Source organism: Phascolarctos cinereus, unplaced genomic scaffold (genome assembly GCF_003287225.1).
Source record: "Phascolarctos cinereus isolate Bilbo 61053 unplaced genomic scaffold, phaCin_HiC Scaffold_7;HRSCAF=346, whole genome shotgun sequence".
In the NCBI taxonomy this organism is placed as follows: Eukaryota; Metazoa; Chordata; class Mammalia; order Diprotodontia; family Phascolarctidae; genus Phascolarctos; species Phascolarctos cinereus.
In genome coordinates this window covers 4,162,768-4,177,420 of record NW_027556180.1, presented here as the reverse complement: position 1 = coordinate 4,177,420, position 14,653 = coordinate 4,162,768, and the positions used below count along the sequence as shown (strand labels likewise).

Below are 14,653 nucleotides of genomic sequence, written 5' to 3'. Positions count from 1 at the left end.
ACTGTTTGGCACATAGTGGTAGGCATTCAACAAATAATTTGCTTCCATCTACACCAACGTTCACACCTGTCTAAAAATGGCCACTTCCAGTGTGTTTGTCCAGAAAACCCCAGATGGGGTCCCAAAGATTTGGACATGACTCAAGGACGATTACAACAGCAGCAAGCTTGTTTCCTATCATCTTCCTCAGCATGGCGTACTCGGTTTGACTCCACACCACTTCTCTTGCCCAGTCTCCCATGAAGCTTGTTCGTGCCCTTGGGGATCCAGGCAGACATGCCTCCCCACTGCTCCTGAAGCCACGGACAATTTAGCAGGATCATTGGCCACTCACTACTCAGCAGATGAGGGATGGGCAAAGGGGACAGGTAAACCAGCCGAATAGCGTGGATTCAATGGCACAGGCATGAAGCAACACCAGGGCATCTGTTGACTTGGCAAATAAAGAGACTGATAATGATGTTAGCTCCCTTTGTCTCATGGCTAGGTTCCCAATACTCTGGGCCATTTCTGAAGCTCCTGAACAAGTTACTGAATCCTGAATCCCACAGAGTGAAATCCAATGACAAGGTGGCATGTGGTGAAGTGGAAAGAGGGGGATTCTCACTCAGGAAACCTGGGTTCTAATCCCACCCCTGCCCCATATGGCTTTGGGCAAATCCTTTCATCCACCTCTCTGGACTTCTGTGTCCTTGTCTGTAGAACATGGGGCCACACTGAGCTTCAACCATCCCTCTGAGCTCTAGATCCATGATCCCATAATGAAGTCCCTTCATGTCCCTGGACCTCAGTCTCCTCATTTGTGAAATTGGGAGGGGTTGGCCTAGTGACCTCCGAGGTCCCTCCCAGCTTCACAGAGAGGATCCCGTGACCTCTGTGGCATTGGCCTTTCTTTATTTTGTAAGAATAGAGTGGCCTCCACCCTGAAGAAAACCCCAAACATCCCCCATTGTTAGGGATCTGTAGGATGTTGAGGGCCACAGGCTGTTCATGAGACTTCACTGCTGGGCAGAGGCCCCTCTCGGATGTTACTACATGAGCAGAATATCCTGGCTCGGTTCTCCGTCCATGGACCTTGCACCTCCCAGTCACCAAAACTCTGACGCTTGGCAAGCTCAAGCTGTAAAACAATGTTGCTAGCTCAAGCACAGTCAGCTCTAGCACAGAGACGTATCAAGTATTGCTGGTTTATGTAATCAAGTACTGGGACATTCTGGTAACAAGAAGTTCATGGTGTCTTCATGGGAACAGCACAGGAGAAGGACACAGCCAGGATGATGTTGCAAAGAGATGTGCGTGTTGATACTTTGATTGGTCTTTGCATGAGAAAAATTCTCGGTATTGCCTAGTGGTAAAGATATGTAAACTTTGCTGCTTTGTCCGCTGTTACATTGGGGTATGTTCCCATGAGTCAAAGATATCAAACGCGGTTCTCTGCCTTGAATAAACGGAGCCTCACCATCTTGTCTCCCTGCCTCTCACTGCTCTGCGCAGGTTATCAGGAACTAAGCTGGTACTTAGCATTCCTAGGAGAGTCTAAGACTCTCATAGCCACTGAGCTGGACGTGGATGAGAGCAACAACTGGCACCCAACGTGGGGCTGCACTGCTGCCGTGAAGCTGATCAGGGGCTGTGGAGAGTAAGACAGCTGCATGAAACAGTCGGGAATCGTCTGGACAAAGAAGATACAACACCCACTCAGACACCGAGGTCTGTTGGAGCCAGGGAAGACCTGACCAGTAGCCGTTGAAAGATTATGGGTAGGTAAGATTTATGTATATTACATAACTTATCATGGGGCAAAGCTTAGGTAAACTCTCAGATAAAGAACAAAACGTTCGGGTGATTTATAAAGTCATTAAGGAAGAGGGGTGCTCTGTAACTCCTAGGAAAATAAGAGAGTTTTTAGATATCATTGATATAATTTCACCTTGGTTACCTAGGGAAGTAAGTTTGGACTTGACTCAATGGCAAATTGTAGATGAACAGCTAGCTGAATATTATAACACTAAAGGCCCAAAGTCTCTTCCCCTTGGTGCTTTCACCATAGGAGAACAATTGACAGAATGTTATAACACCAAAGGCCCGAAATCAGTTCCTCTGGGTACTTTCGCTATCTATAAAATTTCCCTGCAGAGACACGTATGAGAAGGTCCTTCGAAAAATCATGAGAGAGAAGGGAGTTATAGTATTACATTGTCAGATTAAAGAATTCTTAGACATGATAGGAATCATCTTGCCTTAGCTTCTCAAGGAAGGGACAATAACTGTAGAAAAATGGAAAACAGTAGGCAAATAATTAAGTGATTACTATTTTCAAAAATAGGGACCTGGTGTTGCTCCAGTGTCCACTTTCGCAATTTGGAATATACTTAAAAATATGTCTCTAAGAATCAGAAGACGTGTTTCTAGCCACAAAAGTGATTAAGGTAGAAGCCTCTTCTTCCACCACCAAAAGAGAAAAAGTTGCATAAACGTTAACCAAAACAGAAATTATAAATGAAGTAAATTAAGAAAGTAGCTGAAGCTTCAAAGCCCCCCCCACACTACCCATGCCTTGAACTGTAAAACAGACTCAAGCGGCATGATGAGAGGTCTGTATGCCGCTACAGATTGTTTTGCCTTTTGTAAAAACCAAAACCTCAAGAAAGATTTTGCCTGGTTTCCATAACATCTGAAATACCTTGAAAAGAAGAGATAAAACAAAATAAAAATAGTATCATTTCCTTTGTGTAGGGGATTTCTGACAAGTTTCTCGCTTTTGAATTCTCCCTGTCATTTTGTTCTATGGTTGTCTGTGTCTGTGTGAATGATGGTCTGTGATTAATGTCTGTCATTTACTTTGATCTTTTACTGCCAGGCAGCCAAGGGCTACAACTGGATTCTGAAATGCTGCTAGTGACTTTCTCCCCTTGCCCCTCCCTAATACCAGCCACATTCCTGGGAGTGGGTAGATGGGGGACAGAATGGGAGAAAAAACTACTTCATTATTTAGGTTATATAATTGGTAAAAAGCAAGTTGAGAAGGATCCTCGAAGTGTCAGGTCGGAATTAGAAAGGTGTTAGAAATGTGCAGTTTTAAAGGGACTTTAATCAAAATCCATCAGAGAGATGTTCAGGTAGAAGAAAGGCAAGAAAGTTTAAGCATGTGGGAAAGAGAGTAGTAAGTGAGAAAGCTACAGGAAAATATAATTTGTTTGCACGGACAGTGTGAACAGAGGGCTTAGGGGTAAAAGATTGGGAAACTATTGGAGAATAGACAGAAGTAAAAAATTCTCTTTCGTTTTTGCATTCTAAGGCTCGGGCCAAAGCTTTGGATATAAGATTGAAAGATTATCAAACATAAGTTATTGCAAGATATTCTCTTCCTTCCTCCCACATTCCAACCCTGGCCAGGTTGGGGTGGGGGCAAAAAAATGAGAAGAAAAGGAGGGTCCTCCAGGAAGGAGGGTGAGTTTTCCTCCTCAGATCAAAGAGAAAAGTTTTAAGTATTGGAGCACAATCTAAAGATAATTTAGTTCATTCACCTTAGTAATATGCATGTTTCAAGTTTTACAAATCTAGTCTCATTACAAATTGGCACACTTTTCTGTGTTATATCACACAATTTTTAATAATCTAGATGTTATTAAAATGTGAACTAAAAGAAACTGCAAGGTAGTGAGATAACTGTGTAAACCCAGCTAAATTATTTTATCAAGTCCGGTTAATCTTGTTCCATGATGTTTTATAACTGTCATTTAGAAAATCAGGTATTTCCATCTTTACCTATGATTAAAGAACAACTTATAGCTAAAACAATTTAACTGTCACTCATGAAAATTACAAATTGTTAACTAAGTTATTTGCAGTTACTGTTTTAAGTTAAAACCTAGAATTCTTAATTACTTCTGAGTGAAAAGGAGGGGCACAAGGCAATTCCCTTAACTTTGTAAGCTTGCCAAAAGCTCCTACCAACTGTGTTCCAAGGTCATCTGCTCTGAGAAGAGAATTTGTATATGTTATTGAGTTCCTAAACAATTAAGTGAGCTTGCTGAAAAGTTGCGACTTTATAAAGTGATTCCTAATAACTGGCTTTTAAACCAGACGAGTTTAAATTCAAGAAAAAATTGATGCTAAGTACAATCTCATATATACATGAGTCTTGGTAAATCTTTATTACTTATTACAACTCCATGAGAATAAAATTGACTATATCTGGCTTTAAGCCGTGATTAGTGAAACTTACTGCTTGAGGTAAAAGACTCTTAGCACTATAATTAACTTTGTTTTGATTTTGAATTTGGGTATGGTTGTTTCATGAAATCAGTATTTCCCATTTTCCCTATCATTATCCTTTAAGGAGGAATGTTTCTTACCATGTGCCAAAATTTTGTTCATAACGCTATTAAACTTGTTAGTCACTTTGCAGTTGTCCTACTACTACCACACTCTCCTTATTAACACCTAAGTTTTACCAAGCCTTTCAGTCTCATAGATTTATAATTACCCCTGAAAAGGTACAAAAGGTATCACCCTTTGCTTACTTTAGATATATTCTACAGTCTACAAGTAGACCACCAAAATGTTACGGATGTTAATTATTTTTAGCTTGCCTAATAAGTCACCACTGCTCAATTATTTTAAGATGAATTTAAACTACTAGAATAACAGATAGCTAAAACTCAATTCATTTCCCCTTAATTTGTGGGCATGATATTTTACATTTATTGAGAGCTGTTATTTTCTTCCACCCACTATTTGTGCTTTTCCTATTCATAAAGCTGACAAAATACAAAACGAAATCTAATGAACTTGTTTGGGTTCCTTAAAATTCACCTGTTTTTCTTATTGCAAAGAAGTCAGGAAAATTAACGATGCTTTATGACTTCCTAGCCTTTGATAGCTATTGAGTTAAAAGATTACTTTTTTACTATTCCATTACAAAAAGCTACAAATGATACATTACATGGATGACATTTTATGTGCTCCTTCTAGTCCTGAAGTGTTAGAATAAATTTTACAAAAAACACATAAAACAACATATTTCAACTGTTTGGAAGTCTTTTGCAAGCTAGAAGAGAAAAATTTTATATTTTGCATGTAAGGTCTCATACTGCAGCTCCAGGACCAAATTTGGAGGGAACTGATATAGTGGATAGGGCATTAACAATGAATGTTGAATTAGCACAGAAATGTGATAGCAAATTGCATTTATCTGCCAGGTCTTTGAGAACCTTGTATGGTGTTTCAAATGCACAAGCTCATACCATTGTGAAAAGATATACTGCTTGTGTTCCTTTTCAGCCACCCTTTCAAGTAGATCTTCATAATCCTAAAGGACTTGCTCCTAATGTTTTATGGCAAATGGATGTTACTCATCATGCTCCATTTGGGAGACAAAAGTTTGTACCCGTTTCTGTTGATACGTATTCTGGCTTTATTTTTGCCACTCCACACTCTGGAAAGGCTGCTAAACATGTAATTGCACACTTACTTCACTGCTTTTCCTTTGCTGGGGCCCCTTATGGTTTAAAAACAGATAATGGCCCTGCTTACATTTCCCAAGGGTTTAAGAAATTTTATTGTGAGTTTGGCATATCTCACACCACTGGCCTTCCCTACAATCCTCGTGGTCAGGCCATTGTGGAACATGCCAATCGTACCTTAAAGGAGGTGCTGCAAAAACAAAAAGGGGGAGCTGGGTTGACCCCTTGGCACAGAGTGAATCAAGCCATTTACATGATAAATTATTTAAAATTCGGTGACGCACACCTCACTCCAGCTATGAAGTATTTCATCCCAAGTGATTCTCATCACAATTCCACTAAAACTGCTAGAGTTATACATGAATCAGGAATGTTAGCTATGTGGAAAGACATTGATGGTATATGGAAGGGACCCGGTAGGGTACTAACGATGGGACAAGGGTTTGTTCTTATTTCCACAGATGAAGGAGAAATCTGGGTTAGAAGTAAAGATGTCAGACTTATACATTCAGAACAAGAAAACAAGAAAAGAAGGATGGCCAAACAACGGAGGCGGAGGAGCAGTAGGAGAAAGGATGAAAGAAACAAGTTGTCCACAGTCACTTACACGATACTGACAACACTCATATTAGGTTTGCAGATAACACAAACTGTAGCTGAAGGGAATGCAACTAGATGGGCTTTTGTGACAAAACAGCCTTAGTCCAGGGTAGTTACGTGGGAAGAAACTCTCCCAGAAGTGATATTACAAGGCAATGCTTCACAGGGATTAGGTAAAGAGTTTAATTTTGTTTCAACAGGCAATAATTCAAAACCCACAATAAAGTTTAATTTTACAGGATTAGCTTTAGCTCCACCATTGTGTGTCACAAAGACAAATAACACTCGAAATATTTGTGTACAATTAAAGAATCTTACATTTAGATTTGAAGGTACTCAATTTAATGAGACAGGGCCAACAAAATCTATCATGCACTTTCAACATTTCAACATCACGATGTTGGGTATCGAAGGACAGCGGTGTGACAATTCCACACCGATAATGAGGCCTACCAAATATTCTCCTTGTTATTTGGCTATGTGGCCAGACAAGGAGGAATACCCACCCTGGTTGGACTGTGTTACTGCTGAAAGACATTGTATCAACATCAATGGCACAACTTTACAATCCTGGCATAATTATACTAAAGACATTAATGACAGTCACACCTACTCCCCAGCCTTTGGGGGATATCCTAAACCTGCTTGGGTTTTGCCTAATGGTAAAGTTGAAGATCAGTTGTGGAAGGCATGGGCAGCACTTGGGCCTATCAATTTAACTTCAGCAAGGAAGAGACAGGAATTGGCATCGTTTTCCGACGTCTCCTATGCTCGGGCTTGTTTAATGGGACAATTCGCATTCATGTGGGGAAAAGAAAATAACATCGCTATCACAAAATTGGACTCCAGTGAATATAATGTTACTTGTATGAATTGTAGTGTGTCAGAATGTATAGGGTTGAAGATAAATGAGCAATTGGTATTTGTCATAACACAACAGAAATTTGCTCTTATACCTGTGAAAAGCAAAGAATGGTATCATACTAGGGCTGAGCATATTTTTGGTATTATAGAACACAAAAGTGACTTCTTTTTAAGAAGACAAAAGAGGTGTATTTCTTGTGTTGTTTTGGGTATTGTTTCATTAATAGCTTTGATTTCTTCTACTGTCTCTATAGCACTGTCAGTTTCCACTGTTCAAAATGAAATTGTCCAAGTTGAATTTTTGAATGAACTTGCAAAAAACGTATCTATAGGCTTTGCTACACAAAAACGTATTGATACTAACTTTTATCACATCTTAGAGGGTATGAAAGAAACAATAATTGAAATAAGTGATGAACTGGATAATCTTGAGTATCGTACTCATTTGCAATGTGATTATAGGTTTCAATTTATGTGTCTTACCAATGTTGTGTATAATTCATCTCGATGGGACTGGATGAGGATACATAGACATTTGAATGGATTGTTCAAAAATTCTACATTGTCTTTGGACATAGATGAGTTATACCACATTGCTCAAGAAATTTCACATGTGGCTGATAGGGATCTAATGCCTGAGAAAAATGCACAACATATTATAGATTGGATAAAAAAGATCAAAACTCCCTTTTCCAATGTGGCTCATATAATCATGTTCATTGTGACTGCAGTAATTCCTATTATCCTTCTTGTTCTTATCTTGCTTCGTTGTACCCCATGCGTACTTAAATGTATATCCATGCTGTTAAACAATATATATAGTGACGTGCATATACTGAGACTGCGACAAAAACAAAAAGGGGGAATTGTTAGGGATCTGTAGAATGTTGAGGTCCACAGGCTGTTCATGAGACTTCACTGATGGGCAGAGGCCCCTCTCAGGTGTTACTACATGAGCAGAATATCCTGGCTCGGTTCTCCGTCCATGGACCTTGCACCTCCCAGTCACCAAAACTCTGACGCTTGGCAAGCTCAAACTATAAAACAATGTTGCTAGCTCAAGAACAGTCAGCTCTAGCACAGAGACGTATCAAGTATTGCTGGTTTATGTAATCAAGTATTGGGACATTCCGGTAACAAGAAGTACATGGTGTCTTCACGGGAACAGCACGGGAGAAGGACACAGTCAGGATAATGTTGCAAAGAGATGTGCGTGTTGATACTTTGATTGGTCTTTGCATGAGAAAAATTCTCAGTGTTGCCTATTGGTAAAGATATGTAAACTTTGCTGCTTTGTCCGCTGTTACATTGGGGTATGTTCCCATGAGTCAAAGATATCAAACGCAGTGCTGTGCCTTGAATAAACGGAGCCTCACCATCTTGTCTCCCTGCCTCTCACTGCTCTGCGCAGGTTATCAGGAACTAAGCTGGTAGTTAGCATTCCTGGGAGAGTCTAAGACTCTCACAGCCACTGAGCTGGACACGGACACGCGCAACACCCCATGAAATAACTAGTTACTTCATATGACACCTTTTTTTCTTTTTTTAAGCAAAATGCGAAGTCACTTAGGAGCTGGCCAAGGTAACCATCTGGACCAATGCTCCCTGCTTCCTGGTGATGGCCGAGCTGCCCATAAGCCCTGCTACCCTCCACATCCTACCAAAAAGAACACAGTCTTGGGGAGCTGCCCACCAACACAAGGTGAGGCTGCTCGAGGCCAGATCCCTTACAGGGCACTTGAGAAACAGACTCAATGACAAGGGCACCAGTCCTTCCTGGGCTCAGAGAAATGAGCTCACCCCGCTGGGATGCCCCAGGTCCAGCCACCACTGAGTGCTTGCAGATCACCAGGCTTGGCTCCTCAGCCTTGCTCTTCCTTCCTGCAGGGCAGACCTGCACGTTGGACTTCTGTTCTCTGGCAGGGGAACACTCCCATCTTGGTGTGAGGCTTCTGGGGCCTCCTCCACTTTTTATCTGTGATCAAGCTTGTTTGCAGAATCCTTAATTACAAAAGGGCTTTCTTTTTAATGATTAATACAGCCCCCTGAAGAACTTCAGGGAGTTGGTTCCATGTTCACGCCCTGCCAATCAGCAATGGCATCTGGTACATCCCAGCTTCAGCTAATGCTCGGGGGCTCACCCCCTGCTTGTTTCTTATCTGAGGCACCCAGTCTGACAAGTAAAGCAGGGGCTAGGGGGTCAGGTGTCCAGGAGGAGGGAGGCTAGGGACCAGGAGAGCTGGTCTCTGGGCACTGGGGAGAGAAAGAGGAAGGTTGAGGAGCCTGGGGTCCTGGCAGAGCAGGAAGAGACCTGCCTGGCAGGCAGAAGACCTGGGTTCCAGTCCACACGCTGCCAGCAGGGGCAGCCAAGGAACCTGTGAAGATCTGGACGGGGCTAGGAAGGACAGGGGTTATTCCTCAGGCTAGCAGAGCCTCTAGAAGGTGACCTTTGGTCAGGCAAGGGGGCAGAACTCCTTACCTTCTTGCCTTCCCAGGGGCCACCCTAAACACAGGCCTCCCCAGGCACCAGACAGAGGAGAGATGCAATCGCGCCTGTCAGGGGCTTAGCCCACTTTAACGCACCATGGAACTGATAGACTCTCGATCAGTGTCAATGAGGGGAAACCTCAGGGGACTGAGTGGGAGAGAGGGAAGCTGGCCCAGAGGGTGGAATGCCCTTGAGCCAATTTGGAGCAAATCCTGTGCTCCCGTCTTCCCTTCACGGTCAATCACTCATTCAGTCATTGTTGTCGTTGGCCAGTCACTTTTTAGTCATGTCCAACTCTTTGTGACCCCATTTGGGGTTTTCTTAGCAAAGATACTGGAGTGGTTGGCCATTTCCTTTTCCAGCTCATTTCACAGATGAGGAAACTGAGGCAAACAGGGTGAAGTGACTCGCCCAGAGTCACACAGCTAGCGAAGGTGTGAGCCAGCATTGAGCTGCGGGATGATGAGTCTCCCTGACGCCTGCCCCACACTTCAAGCACTACGGCACCCCCAGCTGCCCTCAGCACATTTGTTAAGTGCTCATGGGATGCCAATCATTGAGCTGGATACTGGGGACACAAAGACAAAATGAAAAGCTTCTGCCCTCAGGAAGCTTCTAGTTTGTGGGAGGAGACAGTATGTACACATGAATAAATATGGGGTAAGGGGGAAGGTGCCAGCATCCAAGGGAGATTGGGAAGGCCAGACAGAGGAAGGAGTATGTGAAGAAGCCAGGTCCCATTGACTGTGTAGATGGGGAAGTAGGTGAAATAGGCCACAGTACAAGGAGAGCCGGTTGTTAAATTGACATTGTGAATGTTTCACCCAAACCCTCAGGAATCAGCAAACACTACAGATCAGGGCTTGAGTTATTGTTGCCTTGATTGCCAGACTAAAGAAAGCAAAGGGGGAAAGGTCCATTCCACAGATTACACTTGAAAGGGTTTCTTGTACAATGCTTTGTTTTGGGGGGTTTGTATTTTGTTTCTCAGAGAGCCAGTCGTTAAACATTTACCAGCACACCTCTCAAGTAACCCACAGGGGAACCTGAAATAAACCCAAACACAGAAACATCTCCTCCCCCAACGTCCTCCTTTGATGCCTCCTCTGGCCTCGCTCTGTGACCCCACGCCATTGAAGGCCTTGCCAATGCAGCCCAAACATGGCAGATTCTACCCAGGGAAAAGCTCACCAGGCTAGGAATGAAGGAGATGCCAGAGATCATCAAGCTGGAGAGAATCGAGGCCCAAAGAGTCTAAAGGACATGTCCACGGTCACTCAGGGGGTCATTCCCAAAGGTGGGATTTGAACCCAGGCATCTGACTCAAAAGCCAGTGATCTCCCCACTTTTCTACACTGCTTTAGGGCCTGGGGATTGGCTGCAAAGGTGTCTGGGGTCCAAGGTCCCCAGGCTGGGCAGCGATTCTCCAAGCTCACCTTCTGAGGCCCCAGGGCCTCATCCAACAGAATCCCTAACACTCTGCAGAATGGCAGAGGTTCTGATGCTCCGCCATGGCCACCATGTCCACCATGTCTGCAGCCAGGATGCCACTCACCTTTAAATCAGGCCTGATGATGGCTCGGTTGATGACATAATCCTCGTCAGCGATAACGGGATGGTCCGGGGTGAGGCTGACTGAGCCGTTCAGGGAGGACAGGTAGATCCATGTGACCTTTTTTCGAGAATATATTTGAAATTCATCCTGGTGAAATAGACCCCCAGCCACCAAGAAAAAAGGAAAAGCCATCAGCCCAAAGGTCAACCCAGAAGGGCCGGCATCACAGTCCTCCAGCTCTGGACACCATTTTTCCTATAATTTGATGGAGAGGTGGTTGAGGGCTTTTCTTTTTTTTTTTTCCCTAAATAGACATTGCAGCTGCTGAATTCAGAGACTTAGTAAGGAAAATCTCCTAATTATCTATTAAAGGACTTAGTGGTGAGCAAGCAGTGACTTTACACATGACTGGAGGCTCTTGGCTCACGTAGAAAAGAGCACTTGGGATTCCTGGAAGAATGTGCACTGGTTCCTGTCGGTATTTCTCAATGGGCCCCTGCAGAATGGGCTGCTGGTGTGATCCTCATGGGCCCCTGCTCCTCCTCCCCTCAAGGAGCACAGGCAGTTCAGAGGAGTGGGGGTGGGGGTTGGAATCATCGAATTTGGGCTTGAATCCTGTCTCTGCCCCTTAGACAAGCCACTTCATCTCTCTGGATCTCAGTTTGCCCATCTATAAAATGGGGGTGGGGTTAGAATAGAAGACCATTCCCTTGAGGCCTCCAAAGCTAATTAAATCTTACATACAAAATCTATATTAAGTAACTGGGGGCACCAGGAAAAGTTTCCAGTAAGAGGAGGGATTAAGGTCAGCTAACCCTAGAAGGATGGTAGGAATTCTAAGGAGAGAAAAGGAGAAAGGGTAGGCTGGTCATGGTAGACAACATGGAAAGTTTAAGAAACAGCTAGCTGGGTGGCACAGTGGAGAGACATCTGGGCCTGGAGTCAGGAAGACTCATCATGAGTTCAAATCCAGCCTCAGACACATACTAGCTGAGTGACCCTGGGCAAGTCACTTCACCCCATTTGCCTCTGTTTCCTCATCTGTAAAAAGATCTGGAGAAGGCAATGGCATCTTTGCCGAGAAAACTTCAAACAGAGTCACAAAGATTCAAACAAAAATGACGAACAACAAAAAGTGGACAGAGAATACAGCACATTCCCAGAATGCGTTCAAGTTCTCAGTGTACCTTACAGATGTTATCCATTCAGTACTCACAACAACCCAGTGAGACAGGTGCCATTTTTATCTCCATTTTACTTATGAGGAAACTGAGGCTGAGAGAGAAAGTGGGCTCACCATGATCTCACAGGGTCACATTGCTAATAGGAATCTCAGGGAGGATTTGAACTCAAGCCAAGTTGTCTATCCACTATGCCACCCAGAGAGAGCGAGGATTAGGGCTGAGAAATGAGTGAAGGGTCCAGCTCCTGGAGGAGGCAAGAAGGGGGAAGCCCAGGCACAAGTGGAGGGACCGGTCTTGGTGAGAAAGGCGGCACCTTTGTAAGAGACTGGGGCAGAGAAAAAGGCAGTGGGGGATGATGGCGGGATAATCTGGCATAGAAATTAAGGAAAAAGGGACTCAGCAGTGATGTCCTCATGTTCTCGGCAAAGTATCTGGCCCGTCTCAGGTGAGAAGAAGGGTCCTCACTGGAGGCTTTAGGTGAGAAGACAAGGTTTGGGGCAGCCATGGGAGGAGCAGGACACCCAGAAAATCAGTGAAGAGTCGATGGATTATCCTGCGGCAGTGAGGTCTGGGTTCAGGTTAGACCACAGATTTGGAGCAGTCTCAGCGAGTCAGGCTATGCAGCTTCCTTCTTGAGTGAGAAGTATGCCATGGAGGGGCAGAGAGGCGGAGAGGAAGGGTAACAATAATACTGAGGAAGAGGAGAAGGAAGAGGAGGAGGAAAATGATGAGGAGGAGGAGGAGGAAAATGAGGAAGAGGAGGAGGAAAATGATGATGGTGAGGAGGAGAAGCAGGAGGAGGAAGACAATAGCCAAAATTTATGAAAGATTTCCCCTTGTCTCTTCCCCTCCTGCTTACCTCCACTCAGCTATCAAAGTGGCCTCCAGAAAGCACAGCTCTGCCTTGTCACAGCCTTATTCACTGACTCCAAGGGCTCCTCCCTGCTGCCATGTGGCTGTTAAGGCCCTTCCTGACCCAGCCCATCCACATCTTTCCAGTCTTCTGATACCCCCACCCCCAGGTCCTAGCTAAGCTATGAGGCCTTCTTGCTGCCCTTTGAAAACTGCCTTCCATCTCCGAACTTCCCACACCGACCCTGGCAGTGCTCCCCTCCTGGCTTCCTTCAAGGCTCAGCTAAAATTCCTCTTCTGCGTAAAGCCTTTCCCAGTCTCCACTGGCCCAAGTGCCTTCCTCCTGAGATTGTCAGAATCCAGTTCGTCCCATTTAGAGCTGTTTGCTTCTTGTCTCCCCGACTAGGTTGTGAGCTCCTTGGGGGGCAGGGGCTGTTCCTTTTACCTTATCACAGTGTCCGGCACATAGTAGGGCCTTAATGAATGCTTGCTGATTTGACTAAATATATTCTATCATTTGATGCTCACAACAACCCATGAGGAAGGTGTTACTGTTGTCCTCATCTCATGGATGAGGATGCTGCAGCTAAGACCAGTGAAGCCAGTTCCCCGAGGTCACACAGTAAATGCCAGGAGGTGGCACAGTCATTTTTGCAGCTGAGCCACGGAGGATGGATGGGAGGAAGGGAGGGAATCAAAGCTGGGAGATCAAGCTAGTTCTGTCATGATACTCCAGCTGTGAGAGCCTGACCCACGGCCATGGCAGCCTCGATGGAGGGAGGGATCTATACGAGAGAGGAGATGGGACAGTAGAAATAGCCGGGTTGGGCCAAGTGAGAGTGAGGAGTCCAGTATGAGGCGGGTGGGGAGTCAGGGGGACTGGGAAGATGGTGGCTCCCTCAACGGTAATAGGACAGTTCAGTAGAGAGGAGAGTGATGTGTATACACACAGATCGGTGCATGCATATTATTAATATATAATAATATATGTTATGTATGCTATAAATATACGCCATATGTATATATGTAACTCATATATACACTCAGGGGAGACAGCAATAGTCATATCCCTTGCTTTGAAAGGAAGCTTGGAGTCAGGGAAGAATCTTTACATAATTTACAGCATGCAAACACATATGTATTGTGTAATGTATATTACACATATGTATATGTATGCTATTGTATGTAGTGGAATAATATGCATAGATATGACCATTCTAGACACTTAAGGGCCACAGCGTCATTCATAGGATATATTGCCTGCTAAAGAGGAAAGGGGAGGGACAAAGAAATAGAGTCACTGATCCTACAACGTTGGGTCTCTATTTGTAAGATGAAATGGAGAAGTGAAGGAATTTCTGAATAATTCATAACTGGGGCTGGTTTTGTTGGTGGTGGCAGTAGTTTTGGCTTGGTTTTCAGCCTTAATCACCTGGATAATTTCTCCCATTCTTTCTTGGGGTGTTTCTACTGCCAGAACAATTGGGTCAGGTGTAGCATGATCATGTCCTGCCCTGTCAAAGGACAATGGAGAGATGCATGATGTGTGTGAGCTGGTCTGAAGAAACAAACAAGGGTCATGCAGGAGGAGTGGGATGAAAGGTGTCTTCGAAGAACTATGTGGCCAAATACAAAGGGCTGG

The 14,653-nt window shown here is 44.1% G+C and overlaps 1 protein-coding gene across 1 annotated transcript in view; it reads right to left on the bottom strand.

Moving 5' to 3' along the window:
* ATP13A4 (ATPase 13A4) overlaps positions 1–14,653 on the bottom strand; it is a 94,575-nt gene that overhangs the window by 51,759 nt on the left and 28,163 nt on the right. The window contains exon 3 of the mRNA XM_020964649.2: positions 10,976–11,122. Within this exon, the coding sequence (XP_020820308.1) occupies positions 10,976–11,122 (147 nt within the window). The remainder of the gene's footprint in view (positions 1–10,975; positions 11,123–14,653) is intronic.